The 21,499-nt window shown below is 42.2% G+C and overlaps 1 protein-coding gene across 1 annotated transcript; it reads right to left on the reverse strand.

Annotated features, from left to right (window-relative positions):
• Positions 1-234: 234 nt before the first annotated feature.
• cacnb3b (calcium channel, voltage-dependent, beta 3b) lies at positions 235-16,896 on the reverse strand. Its single transcript, XM_066670697.1, has 12 exons — positions 16,781-16,896; positions 15,047-15,168; positions 14,880-14,914; positions 14,718-14,737; positions 14,404-14,484; positions 9,573-9,631; positions 9,381-9,481; positions 6,856-7,007; positions 6,663-6,758; positions 6,389-6,559; positions 5,446-5,493; positions 235-5,312 (listed from the first exon to the last, which is right to left on the reverse strand). The coding sequence occupies exons 2-11, from the start codon at positions 15,079-15,081 to the stop codon at positions 5,464-5,466; spliced, it is 780 nt and encodes a 259-aa protein (XP_066526794.1). The 5' UTR covers positions 15,082-15,168; positions 16,781-16,896; the 3' UTR covers positions 235-5,312; positions 5,446-5,463.
• Positions 16,897-21,499: the final 4,603 nt, after the last annotated feature.

The following is a 21,499-nucleotide window of genomic DNA, read 5'->3' on the forward strand; positions in this document are numbered from 1 at the left end:
ACCTGCCACCAAACTCTTATAAACTGGATTAATATTTTTGTGACATCACAAACTTCCCCAAATGTAAAGGGCATTTCTTTTTACTTTTATTCCACAACAAGGTATTAAAGACCACAGATTTTTTTTAAACATACCAATTTACGATAATATGACACACCCTACAAACAGGATCTAAAGGTCAACCAGTGAAACAGTGATAAAGTTTTAATCCTTTATTATTATTTTTTTTCTCCTTCCAGTACAGAGAATCATTCAATACAGTGGAGGGTGTTGGGTAGTATAGTTTTTGTTGAAAATGTGTTTATTTATTATCATTTCAGGGAAGTGGATAAACTGTGAGTGCCTTTTCCTTCAGACATCATATATAAAGGATATACACACTTACATAGTGCATTTATTGCATTATAAAGCAGAAGATAAAAAAAAAAAGAAACATATATAGTGCAATTGTGTTGATTTCCACCATCTCATTAGAGGAGATGTACTTATAGTCTGAGTATCCATCTCTCTGCTAAACTTTGTATTGCATACGGAATTTAGTTGAGTCATGTGACGGACTAATAAAATAAACTTATTTTTTTGTCTCAAAGGACATCAGCATTTATTGTATTTAGTAGAAATGCTCCAGTAGGAAGTGAGTCATGTCTTTGAGCAGGAAGAACAGATTTTTACACTGTGCTTAGTGTCATTTGTATGTTGCTTTTCAAAACCTCATACAGTGCCTCATAGGAAGATTTAATTGTTGCAATAGATTCTGCATGGTCCCGAACAACTTTAGTGCCAAACAGAAGTAAACACAATAAATATGTACAGCTTGCACAAGGAAGAAGTTGATTATTTGCAGTTTTTTGATGTGCTTTTAAGCATGGATACACGTGCAATGAATAGTCAAGGAACATTTCCCTCAGAAAATATAATGTCACTAAGGAAAGAATGAAAGCAAAGGGTAGGCCAGTTGGCATTATCATACCATAGTTATAACTGTTACCCTTTAAATTTCTGCTATCATTAGCCACACTAATATTTCATGATGAAATAATCCTTTAATGTAGACTGTATATATACACACAAGCAACTTTTCATGTGTTAGCTCTGATAACTGTGGCAGGCTCTTTCTATTCTTTTGGGGCACATAAATCCTAAAAAAAAAACCCTCTACATGACAGGAAATACATTTGCCATGCAAACTCCTAGTTGTCTATACTATACAGCATGATCTGAAATGCTTGTTTACAGTGGGTTACATTAGTGGGAGATTAGCTGGAAGATTGTCTTGCAAATAAGATATGATTTCTCCTGTTCTGTATCAATACATAACAACATGTCATTGTGCCTTTACTTTGTGCAGACACAGCAGGCAAAGGTTAATAAACAAGAACGTCATATGTGTGTGAGTGTCATGCAACATTTTTGGAAATAAAACCATAAATATACATATTGGACACCTAGATAGATGATAATGTTGTTTCAAACATATTTTACATGCTGTAAATGAAATGCTGCCTATGGACATAATGTAAAAATAACACAAAAAATGTAAAAGATTTGTCATGATTTTTTTGTTGTTGTTGTTGGCGGTGCAAAATTCACTGTAACAACGAGTACCTTAAAGGTATAGCCAACGTTAGTTTGGAAATACGGTCTACATTTCCTTGATGAATCAAACAATGCTAGTAGGCTAGTTACGTAGCCTTATTTATTAGCCATTTGCAAAATAACTGAAAAGTGGCAGTAAATTCATTTGAGAGTTATAAGGCTAAGAATTAGAGGGAAAGGAGGAACTGAGGAATGTTTACAGACAAACTGTATTCTGATCTTCTGGATACTGAAGGAGCTAAAATGCTAAATTGTTTTAGTTTACACATATCAAAGTCAAATCTGTTAACACTCTAAATTATTCTCAACTGTGTCCATGTCCATGTAATTAGCTTATCACTCAAACCTACTCCTTAGAGAGGCATTTCCCTGGTCTGAGCAATGTAAACATGTACAGCTAACATTAATATTTTGTCAGTTTTCAGATATGATTGGCTACAAAAAAATTTATTTGCTAAGCCAGTGTATTAAGTGTGAAACATTCATCTACTCTGTGTGCTTGAATTTTCCTTTGTGTTACTAAACACTTAACCTGTTAGCATAAATGCTACAGATGCTACCAGGTTACCTGAGGTAAATTTAATTCATTGTGAACAAGGAACAAATGGTGCTGAACTAACGTTTTTGCAAAAAATATTTGCTGGTCACATTAGCGTGCTAGGTGATGAAATGTCTTCATTTTCAGAAGCTATTCTGAAGCTACTTCAGAAGCTAATCCATAGCTACTGCTGGAGCTGGAGCAGTGACTTCATATGGCTATCTAGGTATCTAAGATCTTGTTAACCCTTGGTCATTCCATTTGTCTTGAGTATCAGGATTATTTCCCTTAGAGATTATACACACATAAAAATTCAAGTGTAGATCTTCCCAAGATGCATCACTCAAACCACTCCAGGAAGTAATTTCATGAATGCAATGCATCCTTTGCCTCTTTCACTTACAAACAGATGTAAATGCACTAAACTTGGAAAGTTGGAAAGAAGTGTCTTCAGAGAAGATATGTTTTTATCCCCTTAAATTGGTCCCGGGATCCGTTCTTCTGAGGCTGCAGCCTAGGTATTGAGAAACAGTACAGACTACAAGTGTAATTGTATCTAATCAGGATCCAAATACAAGTCTCATGAAATGACCAGGTTTAAACAGAGTATAATATGTATATTTATGGATAAATTTGGAAACAGGAATGTTCCTTTGTGAATGCAGACAGCAGTGTAGCAAACAGTACACTGAGATCAGAGTATGAAGATATGAGAGCCAAAGTGGAGGAAAAATCCTTAAACCCATGAAAAACCTACCCTTTGTGGTTCATCAGTTCTTAGACTGATGATTGGAAAAGCTTGCGACACTGCAGACAGCTATAAAGGCGTGTGCAGTGCTGGAATTAGGAGCATATGCTGTCACACTGACTCAGTATCATCCATGTTCAGAGATCCACAGTGATAGATCACCACTAGGGGGCGCTGTAATAATAAAAAAAATACTTTAAATCTGTATTCCAGGGCCTTAAGTGACAATAAGGAACACACTAATCCAGCCTCGTTCCCCTGTTTTATAAAAGGAAAAATGATATATAATTGACCTAAAATGGTTGAATAAGAGAAAGATGGAAACCTGGTGAGTGCCGAAAAGAGAGATGCCAAGATGAGGCCAATCTATAGGATTTGTCTTTGATCATCAACTGGCTAAAGGCTCATTTGTTCCAGCTCTAAATGCATACAATTAATGTGGAGATGGTAAAATCCTTCGAGTTGCTTGAACCAAAGGAGAAGTTAAGTTTTAAAAACACTCATTCAGAATGGCTTGATGTGAAATGGTTAACTGTAGAGAAACCCTCTGGCTGAGAACATTGTTAAGATGTTGATGATAGGAACCAGGTGTCAGAATGTCCTCAAATACTTTAATTTTTATTTACTATTCTATAACCCCATTAGAGCAATGCATTTTGATATTTTATATGCAATACCTCACTAGTTTCTCACTAGTTTCTCACTAGTTTCTCACTATTTTGCCTCAGATTGACCTGTATATGTCTCTATACCATTAAAAATATTAAAAACTGTTTTGTTCCCCAAACTAGATTTACTGATTTAGTGATGATTATGATGTTGATGATGAACTTATCTGGTTCCTACATTCACCAGCCCCCACTGTGAGCAATTTCTAGCTTGATAAGTTTCCCTAGAATTTTCATTTTGACTTAAACCATTTAGAATGACTTCATTTAAATCTTAAATGCCACAGAAAATAAAAAAATAACTTACTTTTTGCTGTTTTGTTAAATAAAAGTATTGTAGTGGGCTACAAGAATGCCGATGATAAATGTACTGAGGCAGCAGGGCAGTGCAGGAGGTTACGTGTGTTTTTGAGTATGTGTGCTTGTGTGTGATGGCGTGGCAGTAGGGTGGGAGGATGTGCTGTGTGAGGGGTGGCTCCATCGGTGAGACAGAATGCAACTGACCCTCTGATGCCAGTGCCAGCTTCACCCCAGAGAGCAGCGCCAGGTTGGCACATGCCTCTGTGACAGAAGGCTTAACCCAGGAAATGGAGAAAACCCTGTGGGTCTCCCTCCAGGCCTCAGTGGAGCTGCTAAGACCAGCTGTGTGTGTGTGTGTGTGTGTGTGAGTGTGCTATATGTCCAAAAGTGTCCAGACACCTGCTTGTTCCCTCCAAAGTCTAGACTACGAATTCTATTCAGGAAATATGATTTTCTTTGTAGGTTTTATGGACTAGGAACATAGGAATGCAAACTACACAAGGTGTATCATGGTGTTAAAAGGTGCTCAAGCTAAACTTCAGACAATGACAGCCCCTGGGGTAATGGGGCATTTTGGTAAATTATACGTGTTGCTTAACTTTTCGCCGCTCTAACTCATTTGGATCACAAATGACACAGTGGTCTTATTCATAAGGAAGAATGTGATTATACTGCGTCACAATCCAACTCCAAGTCGACCCTGTGGCTGACAGCTGAAGGTGCAACTGATCTTAGGCTCGTGTGCAGCGCCACCATGCCCCTACTGTCCAGAGAGGAAAGCTTAGGAAGCTGTATTCTTATTTTTGACAGTTAGGGTCCCAACTGAAGACCTAAAACTAACAGTCTGACTTTGCCACAGCAACACATTCCTCCGAAGACAACACAGCCTTCTGTGCACAATTTAACACGTGTCAGCACTGAGTTTGCTTTTAGTCCGGACACTTTCGGACATGGAGCGTGTATCTGTGAGTGTGTGCTGCCATATGCTATCCCTGTGTCCAAAATGGCTCCCTATATTACTCACTATACAGTGCATTATTATAGGGAACTGAATTCAGGAGGGCAATGAACGATTTCGGACACTTAGAGTGCGCTGAAACCTGTCCACTGGGTTTTCGGGCAATTCACTACAAAATGGTAGAACCCCAAAATAGTGCACTATATGGTATATAGGCCACACAGTGTGTGTGTTGTGCTGCAGCAGAGTGGTCCTGAGACGTGGCGGCTGGAACACGTGGCTGTGTTGGGTGGGCTTTGCGCTGCATCTCCTGTGCTCAGGATGGTTGGGTTGGTCCTCTTCCTCGTTTACCCTCATCTCTTCCTCCTCCTTCTCCTCCTCTTCTTCCTCAGGGGGCAGCTGCTCTGAGCTCCTCTCGCTCAGGGGCAGAGAGTGGCTGGCCTCTGAGAGATGTACCAAGGCACTGGAAAAAATCCATGCCACTCTGACCAACCTTGGTACAAGCTGAGAACAGACTGGAGTCAGCTTGGGTGCAGCAGAGCTCCACAAGGCTGCATTGTGCTTTCACAGTGTTACACACATCTTCAGTTAGATATTAGAATAAAAAAAATACTTATCTGACACTTCCACTACTTACCCAGGTCTATGGCAGCACTCATTCAATCAGTTCTTGAGTTTCAGAGAACTGGGGAAAAAGAGGTATAATTCAATTTAATGTAATACTATGTACGTATTTAACAAAATATTTAGCACTCTTGCTATTTTCAAACCTAGAAAAAAAACCTAAATAAAACAAGCAAAAAACTAGCATATATTTTTAAACATGTTACAAAATGCTTACAATTATTCATTCTTTCATTCATTCATTGTCTGTAAACACAGGGAGGAAGCATGGTAGGACACTGGAGCACCCGGAGGAGACCCATGCGGACACAGGGAGAACACACCACACTCCTCACAGACAGTCACCCGGAGGAAACCCACGCAGACACAGGGAAAACACACCACACTCCTCACAGATAGTCACCCGGAGGAAACCCACACAGACACAGTGAGAACACACCACACTCCTCACAGACAGTCACCCGGAGGAAACCCACACAGACACAGTGAGAACACACCACACTCCTCACAGACAGTCACCCGGAGGAAACCCACGCAGACACAGGGAAAACACACCACACTCCTCACAGATAGTCACCCGGAGGAAACCCACACAGACACAGTGAGAACACACCACACTCCTCACAGACAGTCACCTGGAGGAAACCCACACAGACACAGACAGAACACACCACACTCCTCAAAGACAGTCACCCAGAGGAAACCCACACCGACACAGAGAGAACACACCACACTCCTCACAGACAGTCACCCAGAGGAAACCCACGCGGACACAGGGAGAACACACCAAACTCCACACAAACAGTCACCCGGAGTTGAACCCATAACCTCCTGGAGCTGGAGCTGGGTGACTGTGACACTACATGCTGCAGCACCATGACGCCCATATTTTAATTAGAATTTCTTTATTTTATCCCTTAATCTTAGTAAATAAAACCTGGTTTGAGTGAGCTCACCTGTTGGCTGGAGTTGGCTGAGGGTGGAGTTACCACATTTTGCTCCAATAGAGGGTTCACAGGGGCAGACCCTGGCAGGTGGGTGGCTCTCCAGTAGATGTCCAGATACTCGGCCAGATGCTCACACGCGTCCTCCAGCTGATTCTCATCCAGGATCACATCAAACATTTCCTGATGCCGGAAAACAAACAAAGGAAAAATGAAACCGATAGGAACAAGCCAGTAAAGTATAGAGCAGCGTAGTCATTAAAAACAACACAGTAAACGCACTCACCGGTGGACATTGAGCCAGTTTATCTCCTGCCATCATCTGCACATTTAGATGTTTGCTTTGAGACTTTCCCCTGGACTTGATGAGCCTTTGGAGGACCTGGTTAGAACATGGTGAGTAACTCAGGGAAGGAAATATTCAATCTAGGTGCTGTATTAAAGTGTCTGAGAGACAGATCACAGGACCCATGCCTTACCTTCGGTGAGGACACCTTCACGTAGACGATGATTGGGGCGAGCGATGTTTTGCTCAATTGTGCTGGGTGGTTAATGGTGTCTGCATCTAAGACCACCAACTGCAGAGACTTTGCCAACTCAAATATCCTCTCTATCTCACTCTGAACCTCAGCTAAAACACACAACACAAGAATGTAATCAGAGACAAAACAATCAGAGCACATGGAATACACCAGGGGGTGCTAGTCTTTCACAGGGCAACATACACACCTATGGACACCTTTGGAGTCGCCAATTCACCTACCAACATGTGCTTTTTTTTTTTGGACTGTGGGAGGAAACCCACACGGACACAGGGAGAACACACCAAACTCCTCACAAACAGTCACCTGGAAGAAACCCACGCAGAACACACCAAACTCCTCACGAACAGTCACCCGGAGCGGGAATCGAACCCACAACCTCCATGTCCCTGGAGCTGTGTGACTGCGACACTACCTTCTGCGCCACCGTGCCTCCCTGCTACTAATCAGTTGGAGTTAAAAATGAGTTTCTGTAGTAATTCAGTGAATAAAATTGGTGAAAAATGAAGTTAAACTTCAGCCACGTACAAACAACAGGCATTTTTCCCCTCTAACATACCGTTCCACCTTAAAAGATATGGAGTTTATGATCCTGTGTTTAAGCCCAGTCCTTTTGTCCTGTATTTTGTGGGTCATACGTTGTTTATGTGTTTGTCTCTTTGTTTCCATTATGCTCTGGTTCTCGTCTATTTCTTGCAATTATTCATTATTCTCTTGTCAGAGTTCTGTCTTAATATTGTTCTCTTGTTTCCTGTGTGGGTTCTCCCTATACAGAGTGTTCCTATCACTTTTATGTCTAGTTTTTTTTTATTCCAGTTTAGTGTCCCTTTCCCCTGTGACTCTGTTTTTAAGTCTTTGCTTTATGTAGTCCATTTGTATTTCTCTATTAGCAAAAGTAAGGGGACTTTTGCTGACTTATAGTTTTAGTTTTGTCTCTGTGTTTTTTCCTCTATCCTTTTTTGTGGGCAGTCTAAGTTATCAAACATGGGATAAAACTAATTTTGTCTTTCTAATTTTGTGCTGTGTCTTATGTAATGTGCAGACACTATAGGAGTGTCCCACTCCCTTAATCTAAACTTAGCACAAAAAGTAAGGAAATTTGGGTTTGGTAGATTATTTCTTTGTTGTAACAAAGGTTCTTGGCCATTCTTCTTTCCATCTAATACCGTTGGAAGGCCTGTTCATTTCCTTTTTAAATGGTGCCACATTTGTAAGGAACATGCCTTTGTGGGATGAGCTGTAGACCTGAGTATGTGGGTTGTGCCCATGAAAAATTTCCAAATCCTCTCTGCCAATGCCAATTAGCTTCCGGGAGCTTCTCTAACCAGTTTGCAGCGTAAGCACCTTTGAGTATGGGCTCTGCTACAGTGGTCGGTAGGTGTCTATTTCAAGAATCGGTGTGCCACTTTTGACTGATCTGGATAGGGCCCGTGTGATAGGGCAACAAGCTGGTGTTCCGCAAAACCAAGTTGCGGCATTATTTGGAGTGAGCCCTAGTACCATCTACAGAGTCAGAGACAGGCCACGAAGTGGGCGTCCCAAGAAGACAACACCCCAAGAAGATTGTTTCCTGACACTGTCAGCAGTTAGGTACCGTAGGCTTCTACAGATTTGCTGTCAAGGTTTGCAGGACATTATAGCCGACAGCTCTCTGCCCAGACAATCTGGAACCGACTGCATGCAGCTAATCTCTGGTCTCATCGGCTGCCAGGAAGCCTGCCATGACTGCCCTTTACCGTCAGGCCCGTTTGCGCCGGTGTCAGAAACATGTGCACTGGAACCTGAACATGTGGAGGAACGTTATTTTCAGAGATGAGTCCAGATTCTGCCTACAGCAGCTGCATCATAGGGTCAAAGTGTGGAGAAGACACAGACTTAGTGGAAGCAGTGTGATGGTGTGGGGCGGCATCTCCCTCACTGGAAAAACAAGGCAATGTTGCAGAGAGATATAGAAATGAAATTCTGCAACCAGTGGCAATCCCATATCTCAACAGTCTGAGACCAAACTCTATCCTCCAAGATAACAATACTCGCCCCCCCAGAGAGCGGGGTTTATCAGAGACTACCTCCAGAATTTGGGAGTGGCGAGGATGGAATGGCCTGCCAACAGTCCTAAGTACAAAGATGAGGTTAGAATGCATAAAAACCAACACAATGAGCATGGAGACATAAGAGTACTGATTGGCTCTCCCAGTGAACTGAGCTGTGGCTCATTCTTATTTAAAGGAAGAGGTGCTGAAACCGAACATTCTGAACAGGGCTGTTTAGACGGTGGGAGAATGATGCTGTGGTGATTGACCCTTGTGGTATTTTTATCAATGCATAACACCAATGTTTCATTAAAACCCCAGAACTGTTTACTTGTGAAAAAAAGGGGTGGAGCATGTCCCCATTAAAGTAATCCAGGTGCCACTGCACTTAGAACAAAGTCTAGATAACCACTTACGTCCTGCCTCACTCACCCAGGCTGGATCTTGTGTTGGACCTCTCCATGATGGCTTTCTTATTCAGGACAGACCTCTTGGCTAGAGACAGATCCGCAGTCACTCGTGTGATAGAGATTCTGCCAAAGCACAGCAAAATGTGTCGGATGACTTCCAGCACATCCGTCTGACATCATATAGTGATAATAAAACATCTGCTGTCAGACTTACCTTCCATCAAACCTGTGCTTGAGGAAGTCAAACAGTGCTTTCTGCATCATATCTGTCACCTGGATGAGAAAAGAGAATGAATATCGTATTAGTATGTGTTGCTTGACTGATGTTTCTTTTGAAACCGTGGGTATGAATAGGGGGTATCTCCCAGGGGCATATTTAGGCTCAATTTATCGTTCCCCAGTTGTATTTTGCTATGCCCCACTAAAATCACTATTTTAGTCATTATTTTCTGGATTGCTGAGCAGAACTTCAGAACACGCATTTCCCCTAATCTTTCTAAACACTTGAGCAGCTAATAAAGAGTTTATATTGTTGTTTGCACTGAGTAATGGACAGTGGACGAGGTAAAATGTAAATTACACCACTAAAGCAATGTGACATTATCTCTGCACAGAAAATAATGGCAGTAGCATGTTACACCACCAAACAGAGCTTCGCATAAGCATTTTTATTTTAAAAACTGGCAGGAACTGCAGAAGGCAATTTTCTCACATTTTCTGTGTACCGCAAGAATATATTAGAGGAAGTGTGGTTGCAGTTTTGGAAAATGGTGCATGTCACGCCCTCGTCCTGTCATGTCTGTTTTCCCCGCCATGTGCTCTCTCAGCACATGGCTCTGTTTGTTGTTGTCCATGTCTCTGCCCATGTCCCGCCTTTCTTCCTCCCTCTCATTATCTGTCTCAGGTCTCGTCTGTGTTAAGTATTTAAGTCCCCTTGTATCACTTCCTCTTGTCAGTCATTCATACTCATTCTCGTTCCAATTCAGTCTTGTTGCTTCCATTGTTATGTTGCTCAGTCCAGTCTGTCTGTCCCTCGCTTCAGTTTGTTCTCTGTGTGTTTCCTTCCTTGTGTCTTTCGTTGTCAATACCTTTCAGTCTGTTTAGCTCTTCGTGTTCAGGTTTAGGTCTGTTTAGTTCTATGTCTCGGTTGAGTCTGTTTCTCTGTTTGTTTAGCACTCAGTGTTTAGATTTAGTCTGTTTAGTACTCCGTGTTTCGGTTTCGTCTATTTTACTCTATGTCCTAGTTTAGTTCGCTTAGCTCCTTTGTCTATGTCTCGGTTATCTCTGTTTTGTTATTCTTTCCTAAATAAAGTTCACTGTGTTTTAGCAAGTGCATCCGCCTCCGTCAGTCCGCCCCGAGAAACGTGACAGTGCAAAACTGAGGAAATTTATACTATTTGTGTTACACAAATAATAGAGCAAATGGAAAGGGAAGATTTTGACTGAATTTAGTCACAAAAATCTTAGTGAGATCTATTTCTTTAGCTGAATGATTACTTTATCTCACAAACGTACCTTCAACACATTTTAAAGATATTTTATTGTGCTCTGTCACTCCAGAGAATTCAGCTCTACTGATCCACAACCAGCCTTGCGCCCAATGATTCCAGGTAGGCTCTGGACCCACCGCGACCGTGAACTGGATAAGCGCTTACAGATAATGAATGAATGAATGCTCCACAACCAGATGCAGGAGTGGCTAATACCCCACTAGCCGACCTATGGCACTGGGCAGAGTGACTAAATAGGCTAACCTGCATATACACTACAGCATCCCATTCTATTTACAATGCTTATAAATAGAGATTAGACAAATGTGTGCACATTTGGCCACAAAGGGAACACCTCATTGTATGCATATATAATATTTGCACATATAATGTTTAAACACTGCACGGTGGTGCAGCAGGTAGGTGTCGCAGTCACACAGCTCCAGGGACCTGGAGGTTGTGGGTTTGATTCCCGCTCCGGGTGACTGTCTGTGAGGAGTGTGGTGTGTTCTCCCTGTGTCTGTGCGGGTTTTCTCCGGGTGACTCTCTGTGAGGAGTGTGGTGTGTTCTCCCTGTGTCTGCAAGGGTTTTCTCCGGGTGACTGTCTGTGAGGAGTGTGGTGTGTTCTCCCTGTGTCTGCGTGGGTTTCCTCCGGGTGACTGTCTGTGAGGAGTGTGGTGTGTTCTCCCTGTGTCTGCGTGGGTTTCCTCCAGGTGACTGTCTGTGAGGAGTGTGGTGTGTTCTCCCTGTGTCTGCGTGGGTTTCCTCCCACGATCCAAAAACACATGTTGGTAGGTGGATTGGTGACTCAAAAGTGTCCATATGCCAGAGTGTGTGTCACCTGGTGCCCCCTGCAGGGTGTGTTCCCGCCTTGCGCCCAGTGATTCCGGGAGGGCTTCCTGACCCACCACGACCCTGAACTGGATAAGCAGTTTCAGGCAATGAATGAATGAATATTATTTAAATCCAGGTAGAGGCAGGGCAAACCTGACTGACGACTGAAATGAAGTGTTTTACTTTGTGAGAGTAGAGAACAGTTACGTGTTTGTGCAGATCTGAGCTGGAGAATGAGGAGCAGCCATGCTGGGGCTCTGGAGAAGAGCCGTGTGAAAGTTTAATGTGGCCTGGGTGAGGTGATGTGCTTTAATTTAGACTCCGGCTGAAAAATGGATGGCTCTTGAAATAGAGGCTTAGCAGTGGACGTAGAACAGCTTCAGCTGCCCTCCATCTCAGAGCAAGAGCGGCTCAGGCCTCCAGAGCCTTACAGAGCTACAGAGCCACAGACACGCATCAATATTTCACACAGAACACCACACAAAGACTTTCTGAGATTAAATGCAAGTAGTGTTCACGCCCTAAAGCCCTAATCCTTCTAAGAAAAGGACCCTTCCTACACTCCTGTTCTGTGCTCTGTTGCACATGGTGAACGTTATAAAAAGAAGAAAGAAAGTCAGAGAGCACTTTTTATTTATTTAATCCCCTGTAAGAGATTGGAGATGGATAAGGCAGGGGGGGGGGTCTAGGGAAGTGGTTAAATTTCCAAAACTGGAGTTCTGAAGTCGTGAAAAATTAAGAAAAAAATGGGAATCAAGCTCTATGTTTCAGATCTGAAAAAACAATGCACAGATGTTTCTCTCCATCCTTTAACTGTGAGAATAATAACTCAACTATGGGTCTGAAAGGATGTGAAAATGCCCCCAATTACTGAAGTTTGGATGTGTTTACAGAATGCACTGTAAATCTCTCACAGATATTGGAAGTTATAATAAACTTCCAAACACCTACTGCCGTCTGGAAAAAGGTATCAAAGCATTCGAGCCCTCACATCCAGACTCCGTAACAGCTTCTTCCCACATGCTATCAGACTCCTAAACACCTAGAGACTGAGACTGGACTGAAAGAAGCACACACACACACACACACACACACACACACACTTCACACAAACACTGGTCTGTTGTACTGTAAATGAGTGTACTGTTTACACATATCCGGTTTACATCATGTTTACATCCAGTTACCGTTTACAGCACAAATACACTTTAAATTGCAGTGTCTCTCTCCCTCACCCCCTCCGTACTTATGGTTTTTGCCTTGTCTTGTATAACATTGTATTGTATTGTACTGTAGGGACATTGTTTTGTATTTTTCTTAGCCATATCTTTTGCACTTTAATGTGTATGCACTGTTTTATGTTGCACTAGATTTGTACTAGTTGCACTTTAATGTTGTGTATTGTTTTGTGTTCTATGTCCTTTGCACTTTAATGCGTGTGCACTGTTTCATGTTGCACTAGCTTTACACTAGTCGCACTTTAATGTTGTGTATTGTCTTATGTAGCACCTTGGTCCTGGAGGAACGCTATTTCGTTTCACTGTGTACTGTAAACACTGTATACTGCTGAAATGACAATAAACTTCTTGAACTTGAACTTGAACTTAAAGACAGAGTGGAGACACAACACTGATGATGTAATGTTATATATAACTGAGTGCTGCATATTTGCAAACATGTTATGTTTTTATTCTCCCTCGTGTAAGACCTTGAGTTTTATTCCAAGGAATTCTGGAGCATTTCTATTGGTCGGCTTACCTTAAAATGTTAATATAACTGTATATGCTGGAGCATTCAACTGATGTTAAAACAACAAACAAACAAACAAACAAAAATGAAATGTTATGTGTTTTTGTGCAATGACAGAGATGATATTCACCAGACCATGTACTTGTAGCTACATACAATATAAACATATACAGTAAAATACAGGCCTTTTCACTGCTGACATTTTTTAACACGTATCATTTCACACTGTATAATATCTTCAGTGAACATAATGTGGGTCTATATTTATACCAGCTGTTATCTGATATTAATTCTGTGTAGTGTGTATTTGACGCCTGTTTTATCATACTGTAATTTATGTGAATACCTGCTCCGAGTGTAGTGCTTTGAGCTGGAAAAGACTCTGTAAACCAGGTCACTGAAAGTGTATCCCTAGGGGTGTAAAGATGCATACTGTGCCACAAAGGTTGTAATTATAATGCAACGTAAAAATATACACAGTAATATGTTCATATTTTATTCTAATTTAAATTCTGGCCTAAAGGACTTCTGTGTATTCTTTCTTGTCTGCATTCTACTAGTTTATAAACAGCTGCTCCAGTTACATTTGTGTATTCAATATATTGCTTGGTAATTGTGAAACATACATAGATATAGACCTCTAGATGTTAAAAGGGGCTTCCGGTCATTTTTGAAAAGTGTGATTTGATGCAAACAGGAACCAGACACCTGATTAGTTGTTTTTAATGTCTCTAAAAGAGACCTTGCTTTATGAAAGGGAACGTGAAAGTGACAGGCTTTATTATCATCATCATACAACTTTACAGTGACCTTTGACCTCTGCTTATTTAAAACTAACACCCCTCATTCGAACAGATTTTTAACAACACAATTCACATCCGATCCGAGTCAGTTATGAAGAAATGCTGTGAAAAACGGGTGAAATTCTTGTTTAAAGTTGTTCACAGAAATATGCGAGCGAGTTTTCTGTACCTCGTAGCCTTTTAACGAAGGCCCAACCAGCACCACTGGCCTCATAGATGGTACGACATCATAGGGTGGAACATGCTCCGTCTGAAATGATCAAGCACATACAAACAGCCTCTTTGAGGCTCTACTGCTTAGTTTACACTATGAATCTTAACTAACATCCTCCAAGAGCTAATGAGTTGCCCCTGGCCTTCCAGCTTCAGTAATGACATACAATAGGAACTGTGTTGCAGACTTGTTTGACTAGGAGAGAAATATGCTTGCAATACTGCAGTCTGCTTTGCTCTATAACAAAAAGAGCAACATGGACGACCTACCTGCTTTTGCTTCTGTTTAGCTTTTCGAGAGTAAGAGAAAAACATTTGAGAAAGTTTGTGGGCAACAATATTTCATTAGAAGGTGTCATGAAGCATGCATCTCAGGTTACACGCAGTGTTATCAGGAACTATATATATATAGGAAGTGTTATCTTGTTTTACCTGAAGACGGGGGTGTAGGCCTCCCTCCTGGTTTTCTATAGGATATCACAACACATTTAGCCTACACAGTACAGTACGGCCCAGTATGGTTTGTTCTTAATCATGCTCTATTGTTGTGACGCTGTACAAGCTGCTGCATGAAGGCCCTGTGGAAAAAGCTGACGTACCTCTGTGCAGCTTTCAGCTCCTGTTTGAGGCGCATGGCCTCCAGTTTGACTGGGCTTGGGATGAAGCTGATATCAGCCCCCTCCTTCACCAGCCGCCCGATCCACCAGTCATTGTTGTACTTCTGCAAAAACAGGAAGCCTCGCTGACACACCTCAGCCCACCAAGGAAACAGATTATATCACTACATGCTCAACACACTTGGAACAGAACACTAACTGTTACTTTTACTATGATGGAAGTGTGAGGGGACCATTTCACCACAGACAGCGAGGACAATTACGCTCTTTTGGGCTTCTGGCCTTCTGTGGTATAAGGGGATCAGCTTCACAATTTCTCAAATATAGGACTAATGCTGTTTTTCCACTGCATGGTACCTACTCGACTCGATTCTACTCTCCTTTTTTGCTTTTCCATTAGCCAAAATGGAGCCTGACATCTGGAATTATGTTCTTTATTGTCCCTTTCTGCCCCCCCCCGGATACAAGTGAGACAAGTAGGGACTACAGCGTGGGCCATTTATATGGATACACCTTAATAAAATGGGAATGGTTGGTGATATTAACTTCCTGTTTGTGGCACATTGGTATATGGGAGGGGGGAAACTTTTCAAGATGGGTGGTGTCCATGGCGGCCATTTTGAAGTCGGCCATTTTGGATCCAACTTTTGTTTTTTCCAATGGGAAGTAGGTCATGTGACATATCAAGCGCCTGAAACTACGGATACTGGAAGCCTGTGCTAGCATTTCTCCTGCGGTGTTGCTATCAGTGTGTGAAGAGTGGGAGAAGAGGGTTGCATTTACAATCCAACACAATGGGCAGCACTTTGAACACATTTTATAAGTGGTCAGAAACTAGTAAATAACTCATGAAAGAACAAAGTTACGTTAAAACCACCATTGTTTTTCTTGTGAAATTCCCAATAAATTTGATGTGTCACATGACCCTCTTCCCATTGAAAAAACAAAACTTGGATCCAAAATGGCCGACTTCAAAATGGCCACCATCTATCTTGAAAAGTTTCCTCCCTCCCATATACTAATGTGCCACAAACAGGAAGTTAATATCACCAACAATTCCCATTTAATTAATGTGTATCCATAGCTACAGTAGAGATCACGTTAGTTTTTATCCAACTCACAACAGAGGCTCATGAAATTACGATGTGATCGGTGGCTGACAAAAGGAACTAAAACCACTGATCTGTCTGAACTGATACGCGAAGCTGCGCTCATTCCTAAGAAACAAAAGCAATGCGTGAATATTTAATAATTGACTAGCGCTTAACTTTACAGCCGACATTGTTGTAGTTTCCAAAGTCAGTATTTTGTGATGTCACCAACTGCATTTCGGGCTGGGGGTCTTTATAGTGGAAAACCCTCCAGGGACCAAGTGAGTACAGCTTAGTAGAGCCATGTAGAGAGGAGTAGAGCAGTTACCATACAGTGGAAAAGCGTCATTAAATGGTTGCTTCAGTCCAGAGCCACATAAACTACCATTTTGAGCAAGAGAATTCCATCATTTCTTATTGTTACCCTGACAAAAACAGGTCAACATTTTACGACCTAAAAGTTTTATGTGGGCATCTGAACTACAGTTAAAATTCCTACTACCTGTAAGGTGCAGGGTCATTCTGAATGTGGATAATCCTCACAGTGCTTAATCCTCACAATAAAAAATGTCTTAGAAAATAAACCCTGCTTTTCACTGTTTTATCGCCTGAACACCATGTTCACCTCCTTTATGTGTAGAAAGTCTTTGGTTTCGAAGTTGATGGCGGCGCCCTGCACAGGACAGTCCTCATCTAAGGCCCCACAGTAGCTGACATTGGTTTTGACTGCAAAAGCCACAGGTTTGGTCTGGACAGAGGAGGAGAGAGGGCAGGCTGAGTGCAGTGGAAGTGTGACTGAAAGACGGTGTCAGTGTAAAAGTGAGTAAAGCCGACCTTGGCTCTCTCGAGCTGCTGCAGGGCCTGGCGCTCGGCTTCCCGCCGAGACGCCTCCTTATCCTCCTCCAGGGACAGCTCGGAATCAGAGGGTCTACTAGTGTAGGAATCAGCCGAACCCTGTCCCAGAGAGAGGGAGAGAGAGTTAGACGCTTGACAAGTGGAAGATTTCTTAAAATGGTACAATAAGTTGTAAAAAAATTGTGTAATCGTCACCCAAGCATTCCTTCCTTCCACAGCCCACGGTTAAGTGGTGTGCCCTGAATTTGACTCATGAAGTTTGATAATGAGCTGACGGGTCCAGTCAGGTGTGTTAACATCTAAAAGTGGGCACAAAACTGTTTGGAACCCCAGAGGGGCGCCAAAAGATCGCCGAAGGTCCGCCAGTGGACCACCAGAGCTAAAGCTGACAATCCCTTCAGAGTTTGTGAGCATTACGAACGGAGCTGCTGAAGTGGTTTATATAAGTGTGACGGAGTAGAAACACTAACCAGGCGTGGAGGCTAAGCACTCAATTGTAATGTATTATTTATGGCATGTGCCAGGGAGGATGACAAAGTGGCCAGATAAGCACATTCTCTCTCTCTCTCTCTCTCTCTGCCATGACACAGCACATTTCTCCATCTTCCTCACTGTCTGTAGATATGACTCCACTCTGGAGAGGTGTTAATTGAGCATCATCCTTTAAAATAAAGAACAAGCCGTACATGGGAACTTTCACTGTGGTACAGAAGGTATTTATGGTCCAGTCAAGTGCAGTTCTACCAAGTGGAGGAGAAAGAATATAACCGATATCACTCTAAATATGTCAAAACAACAATTAAACATTGTCCTAGCATCTGTAAATAAGCACTTCATTTGAAAATCTGACGTGGTGGTGGTGTGTTAGTGTGTGTTGCGCTGGTACGGGTGGATCAGACACAGCAGTGCTGCTTGAGTTTTTGAACACTGTGTCCACTCACTGTTCACTCTGTGAGACACATTGTAGATGTAAAGTCAGAGACAGTAGCTCATCTGTCGCTGCACAGTTCGTCCATCAATGGACACAGGACGCTGTCGGCTGGATATATTTGGTCGGTGGACTACCCTCAGTGACACTGAAGGCTTTAAAAACTCGAGCAGCACTGCTGTATCTGGTCCACACATACCAGCACAACACACATTTACACACCACCTGATTCACCGTTCACATCATACCTGCTCTGTGGGGGGGTGGGGGGGTCCTATCGATTTTTTATGGGGATAAGAAAGTGTGCAGAGAAACAGGTGGACTACAGTCTGAAATTGTAGAGCTAACCCAGTAAACAATTAGCCGTTGATTCAACGTTGAAATAACGCAATGACTGCCGTCTAATCAACGTTCTCTTAAGGTTGAAAATGAAAGTTGAAAAGACGTCCAAACACAGACATTGAAAAGACGACAATTAGACGTATTTTTGACGTCCGTTGACGTTATTAATTGGTCCCGAAATAAATTACTTGTATAAAACGCGTTTTGGACGTCCACTGACGTTATCGATTGGTCACCACTTAACTAACTTATTAAGATGGATTTTGGACGTCCATTGACGTTTAAAATAAGTCCTTGACGGACAGACTACTTTTAGACCTATTTTGAATGTCCAGGGACGTTCCTTGTTTACTGGGAAGGTTCTCCTGTAGGGTCAGTGGAGCTGAGAAAATGGAAAATGAGTGTAGATACAAGGTATGTGTTCCTAATCCAGTGATTGTTCAGTGTATAGCGAGCACTGCCACACGAGGACAGTGGACGGGAGGTATGTGTGTCTCATGGGTCCAGGCAGAGCTTCATTTTTCATTAACCTTACAGCCGACAGATCCACTGGAGCACGCTGTCAAAACGCTGTCACAACAAATCCTCCGTCACAACAAACCCTCCATCACGACAAATCCTGCCCCATGTGTGTGTACAGCAGAGTTACTGAACCTTACACACACACACACACACAGAGGTAACTCCTCCCAAACTCAAACAGAGCCTACATTACACTCCTAAATATAGACCTGTAAGTAGCGCTGCTTTCTCTGTACCTGTCTCCAGAAGCTCCCTCTCTCTCTCTCTCTTACTACACTTTCTCTCATCTTGCTCTGTCATCCTTCCCCCTCATTCTCTCTCTCTTTCTTCCACTTACCTCTGTTCTCACACCTCCTTCCTCATCTCCTCTTCCCACATTATTCTTTTTCCCACTTCCCTTCTACCGCTCGTTTTTCTCTTTCCTCATCTCCTCCCTCATCTCTCTTCCCGCTTTATACTTTCCAACAACCACTCTGTCCTTCCTCTCATTCTGTCCTGTTTCTTCCCCCTTATTCTCTCTCTCTTCTCCCCCATCCCTATCTTCTTATAGTCTGTTCCCCTCTCTTTTGTTCTTCATTTCTCCAACTTATTCCTTATTCCTTTATTTCTTTTCTATTCTCTCCCTCTTTTCCTTTCTCTGCATCCATCTTGTCTCCTGTTTCTCTTGCTCTCAAACTCCTTCTCTTTCTCCCCTCTCTCTCAACCTTCCTCAATCTTTCTTCCCCTCTCTCCCTTTATCCAGCTTCCCATCACTTCCCCTCACTACTTCTCTCTCTCTTCCACCTCTTTCCCCCAACTTACAAATAAATCCACTCCTCTCTTCGTGGCGATGGGGCTGTGGGGATGATTTAAATATCAAAGACAGCCCAAGGGCCTGGAGCCTCCACCGCCGGATGAGACAAAGCATAATTATCCAGACACGCACAGATAGAGGATTCTTATGTATGATTAAAATATACCCCCCCCCACACACACACACACCCTATAAATGAAGGGCTGCATTTAAAAGGCGCTGGCCCTGCAAAAGAACCCATCCCCATCACACGCTGCTCACTGAGAGAATAACAACAGGAACAATCCTCAGTTCCATCAGCGCCATGTTTCCACCGCTCCGAGTCACAGAGGGAAAAGAAAACAGAAATGAAAGACACAGAGGAATATTTAACGGCCCATGGTTCTCTCTCTCTCTCTTCTTTACAACAGCCCTCACATAAACAGAGGGACAGAACACAGTGCTGTGTGCTAGTAATTGGACACTGGCACTGTGTTTCAAGCTTCTGGCTCTCTACTCCAGCACTCTGGAGCAAATAGAGTGGTATTGCTATGAGGTTAAAGTACAGCTTGTCAGCTTTAGTTGGCCGACCTATCAATATCAGATGAACGTTGTATGATTACCACTTTTTGAAACATAGCTCCTGTGGTGTAGCATCTATTATATGAAGGTGTGTGGCAATATGGCACCACTATTACATAGCAACATTGTGAATAAAACCACTTGCTCAGTGCATGTGTACATCTGGAGAAACTACCAACCCACACACTGTGAAACAAGACCAACCAGACAGTTCCTTTTTTTGTGAGCTGCCTAGGTCAGTAAACATTGTATAAAATGAGCTCTGATTTTGTGCTGCTTCTTACATAGAGCCGATACAAATCAGTAAAATAATGCTGTGGCCCTGATACCGATCTTTGAGATCAGATCAGGACATCCCTAATAATTACTGTTATTATTATTATTATTAAAGGCTAAGCACCACTTAATGGACCTCCATGAATATTTCACATTATTTTAGTTACTGACAGATATAAGTATGAATTAAAATGAAAATAGCAGCTTAATTTGCTTTAAAACTGACAATTTTATTAAATTGACTGAAAAACCCGAGCTCGCTACGGAAATTCTTGAACGCAACCGTGTGACGTCACTGGTGGACAACAGCTGAACAACGCCGCGGTAAAACACCGTTATGACTGACTGTTATGACAGTATCTAGCTAAATAACCAACATTATTCATGACAATAGCCTAGCAATAAGCTAAACTCAAATGTAGAGGTACCGTTATTCTTGTAAATGTGATCGAAGTCGAACTCGAATTCATCCGACACTATAAACCTCCGTAATGCAGCTACGTAGCCGAGTATAATCTGAGCCACCGAGTTTAGCGAGTCAAGCTAATGTTAACTAACACCAACTAAAACAGGCGAAGTGAGTGTCCTTACCCTGTTTACCTCCATGTTACAGAGGCTCTTGAACCCCTCCCATTGAACTGGGCTATTTAATCTGAGCTCTACTGGTCTGAAATGCTGTAAACATCCATCCAATGTTAAGTTATTTCATGGCATGTGTGTATCTGAACCCTACCAAGCCACGAAGTATCTAACAAGATTCTGTGGTCTACCAAAGTCTGAGAAAATCAGGAAAAAAAAAGCTTTTCAGATTTTTTTTCCCCACTGTTCTGTAATAAGGGCAAATATTACAGTGTCATATCTGTGTTTCTCCATTCAGAACCGCTGACACTATTTTGTAAGATATTTAACCACATCAGACAGATGTAATGAGAGCAAACGAAATCAGAGAACTGAATAAAACCTGCAAAAACAAAACATCAGTGGCTGCTGCTCACTCTGGGCTGTAGTGACCTGCGTGTGGCCAAGGGTTAACTTTTGGAAAAGAGGTATAATGTGTCACCGTTAAA

Source organism: Hoplias malabaricus, chromosome 5, assembly GCF_029633855.1.
Source record: "Hoplias malabaricus isolate fHopMal1 chromosome 5, fHopMal1.hap1, whole genome shotgun sequence".
Lineage (NCBI taxonomy): Eukaryota > Metazoa > Chordata > Actinopteri > Characiformes > Erythrinidae > Hoplias > Hoplias malabaricus.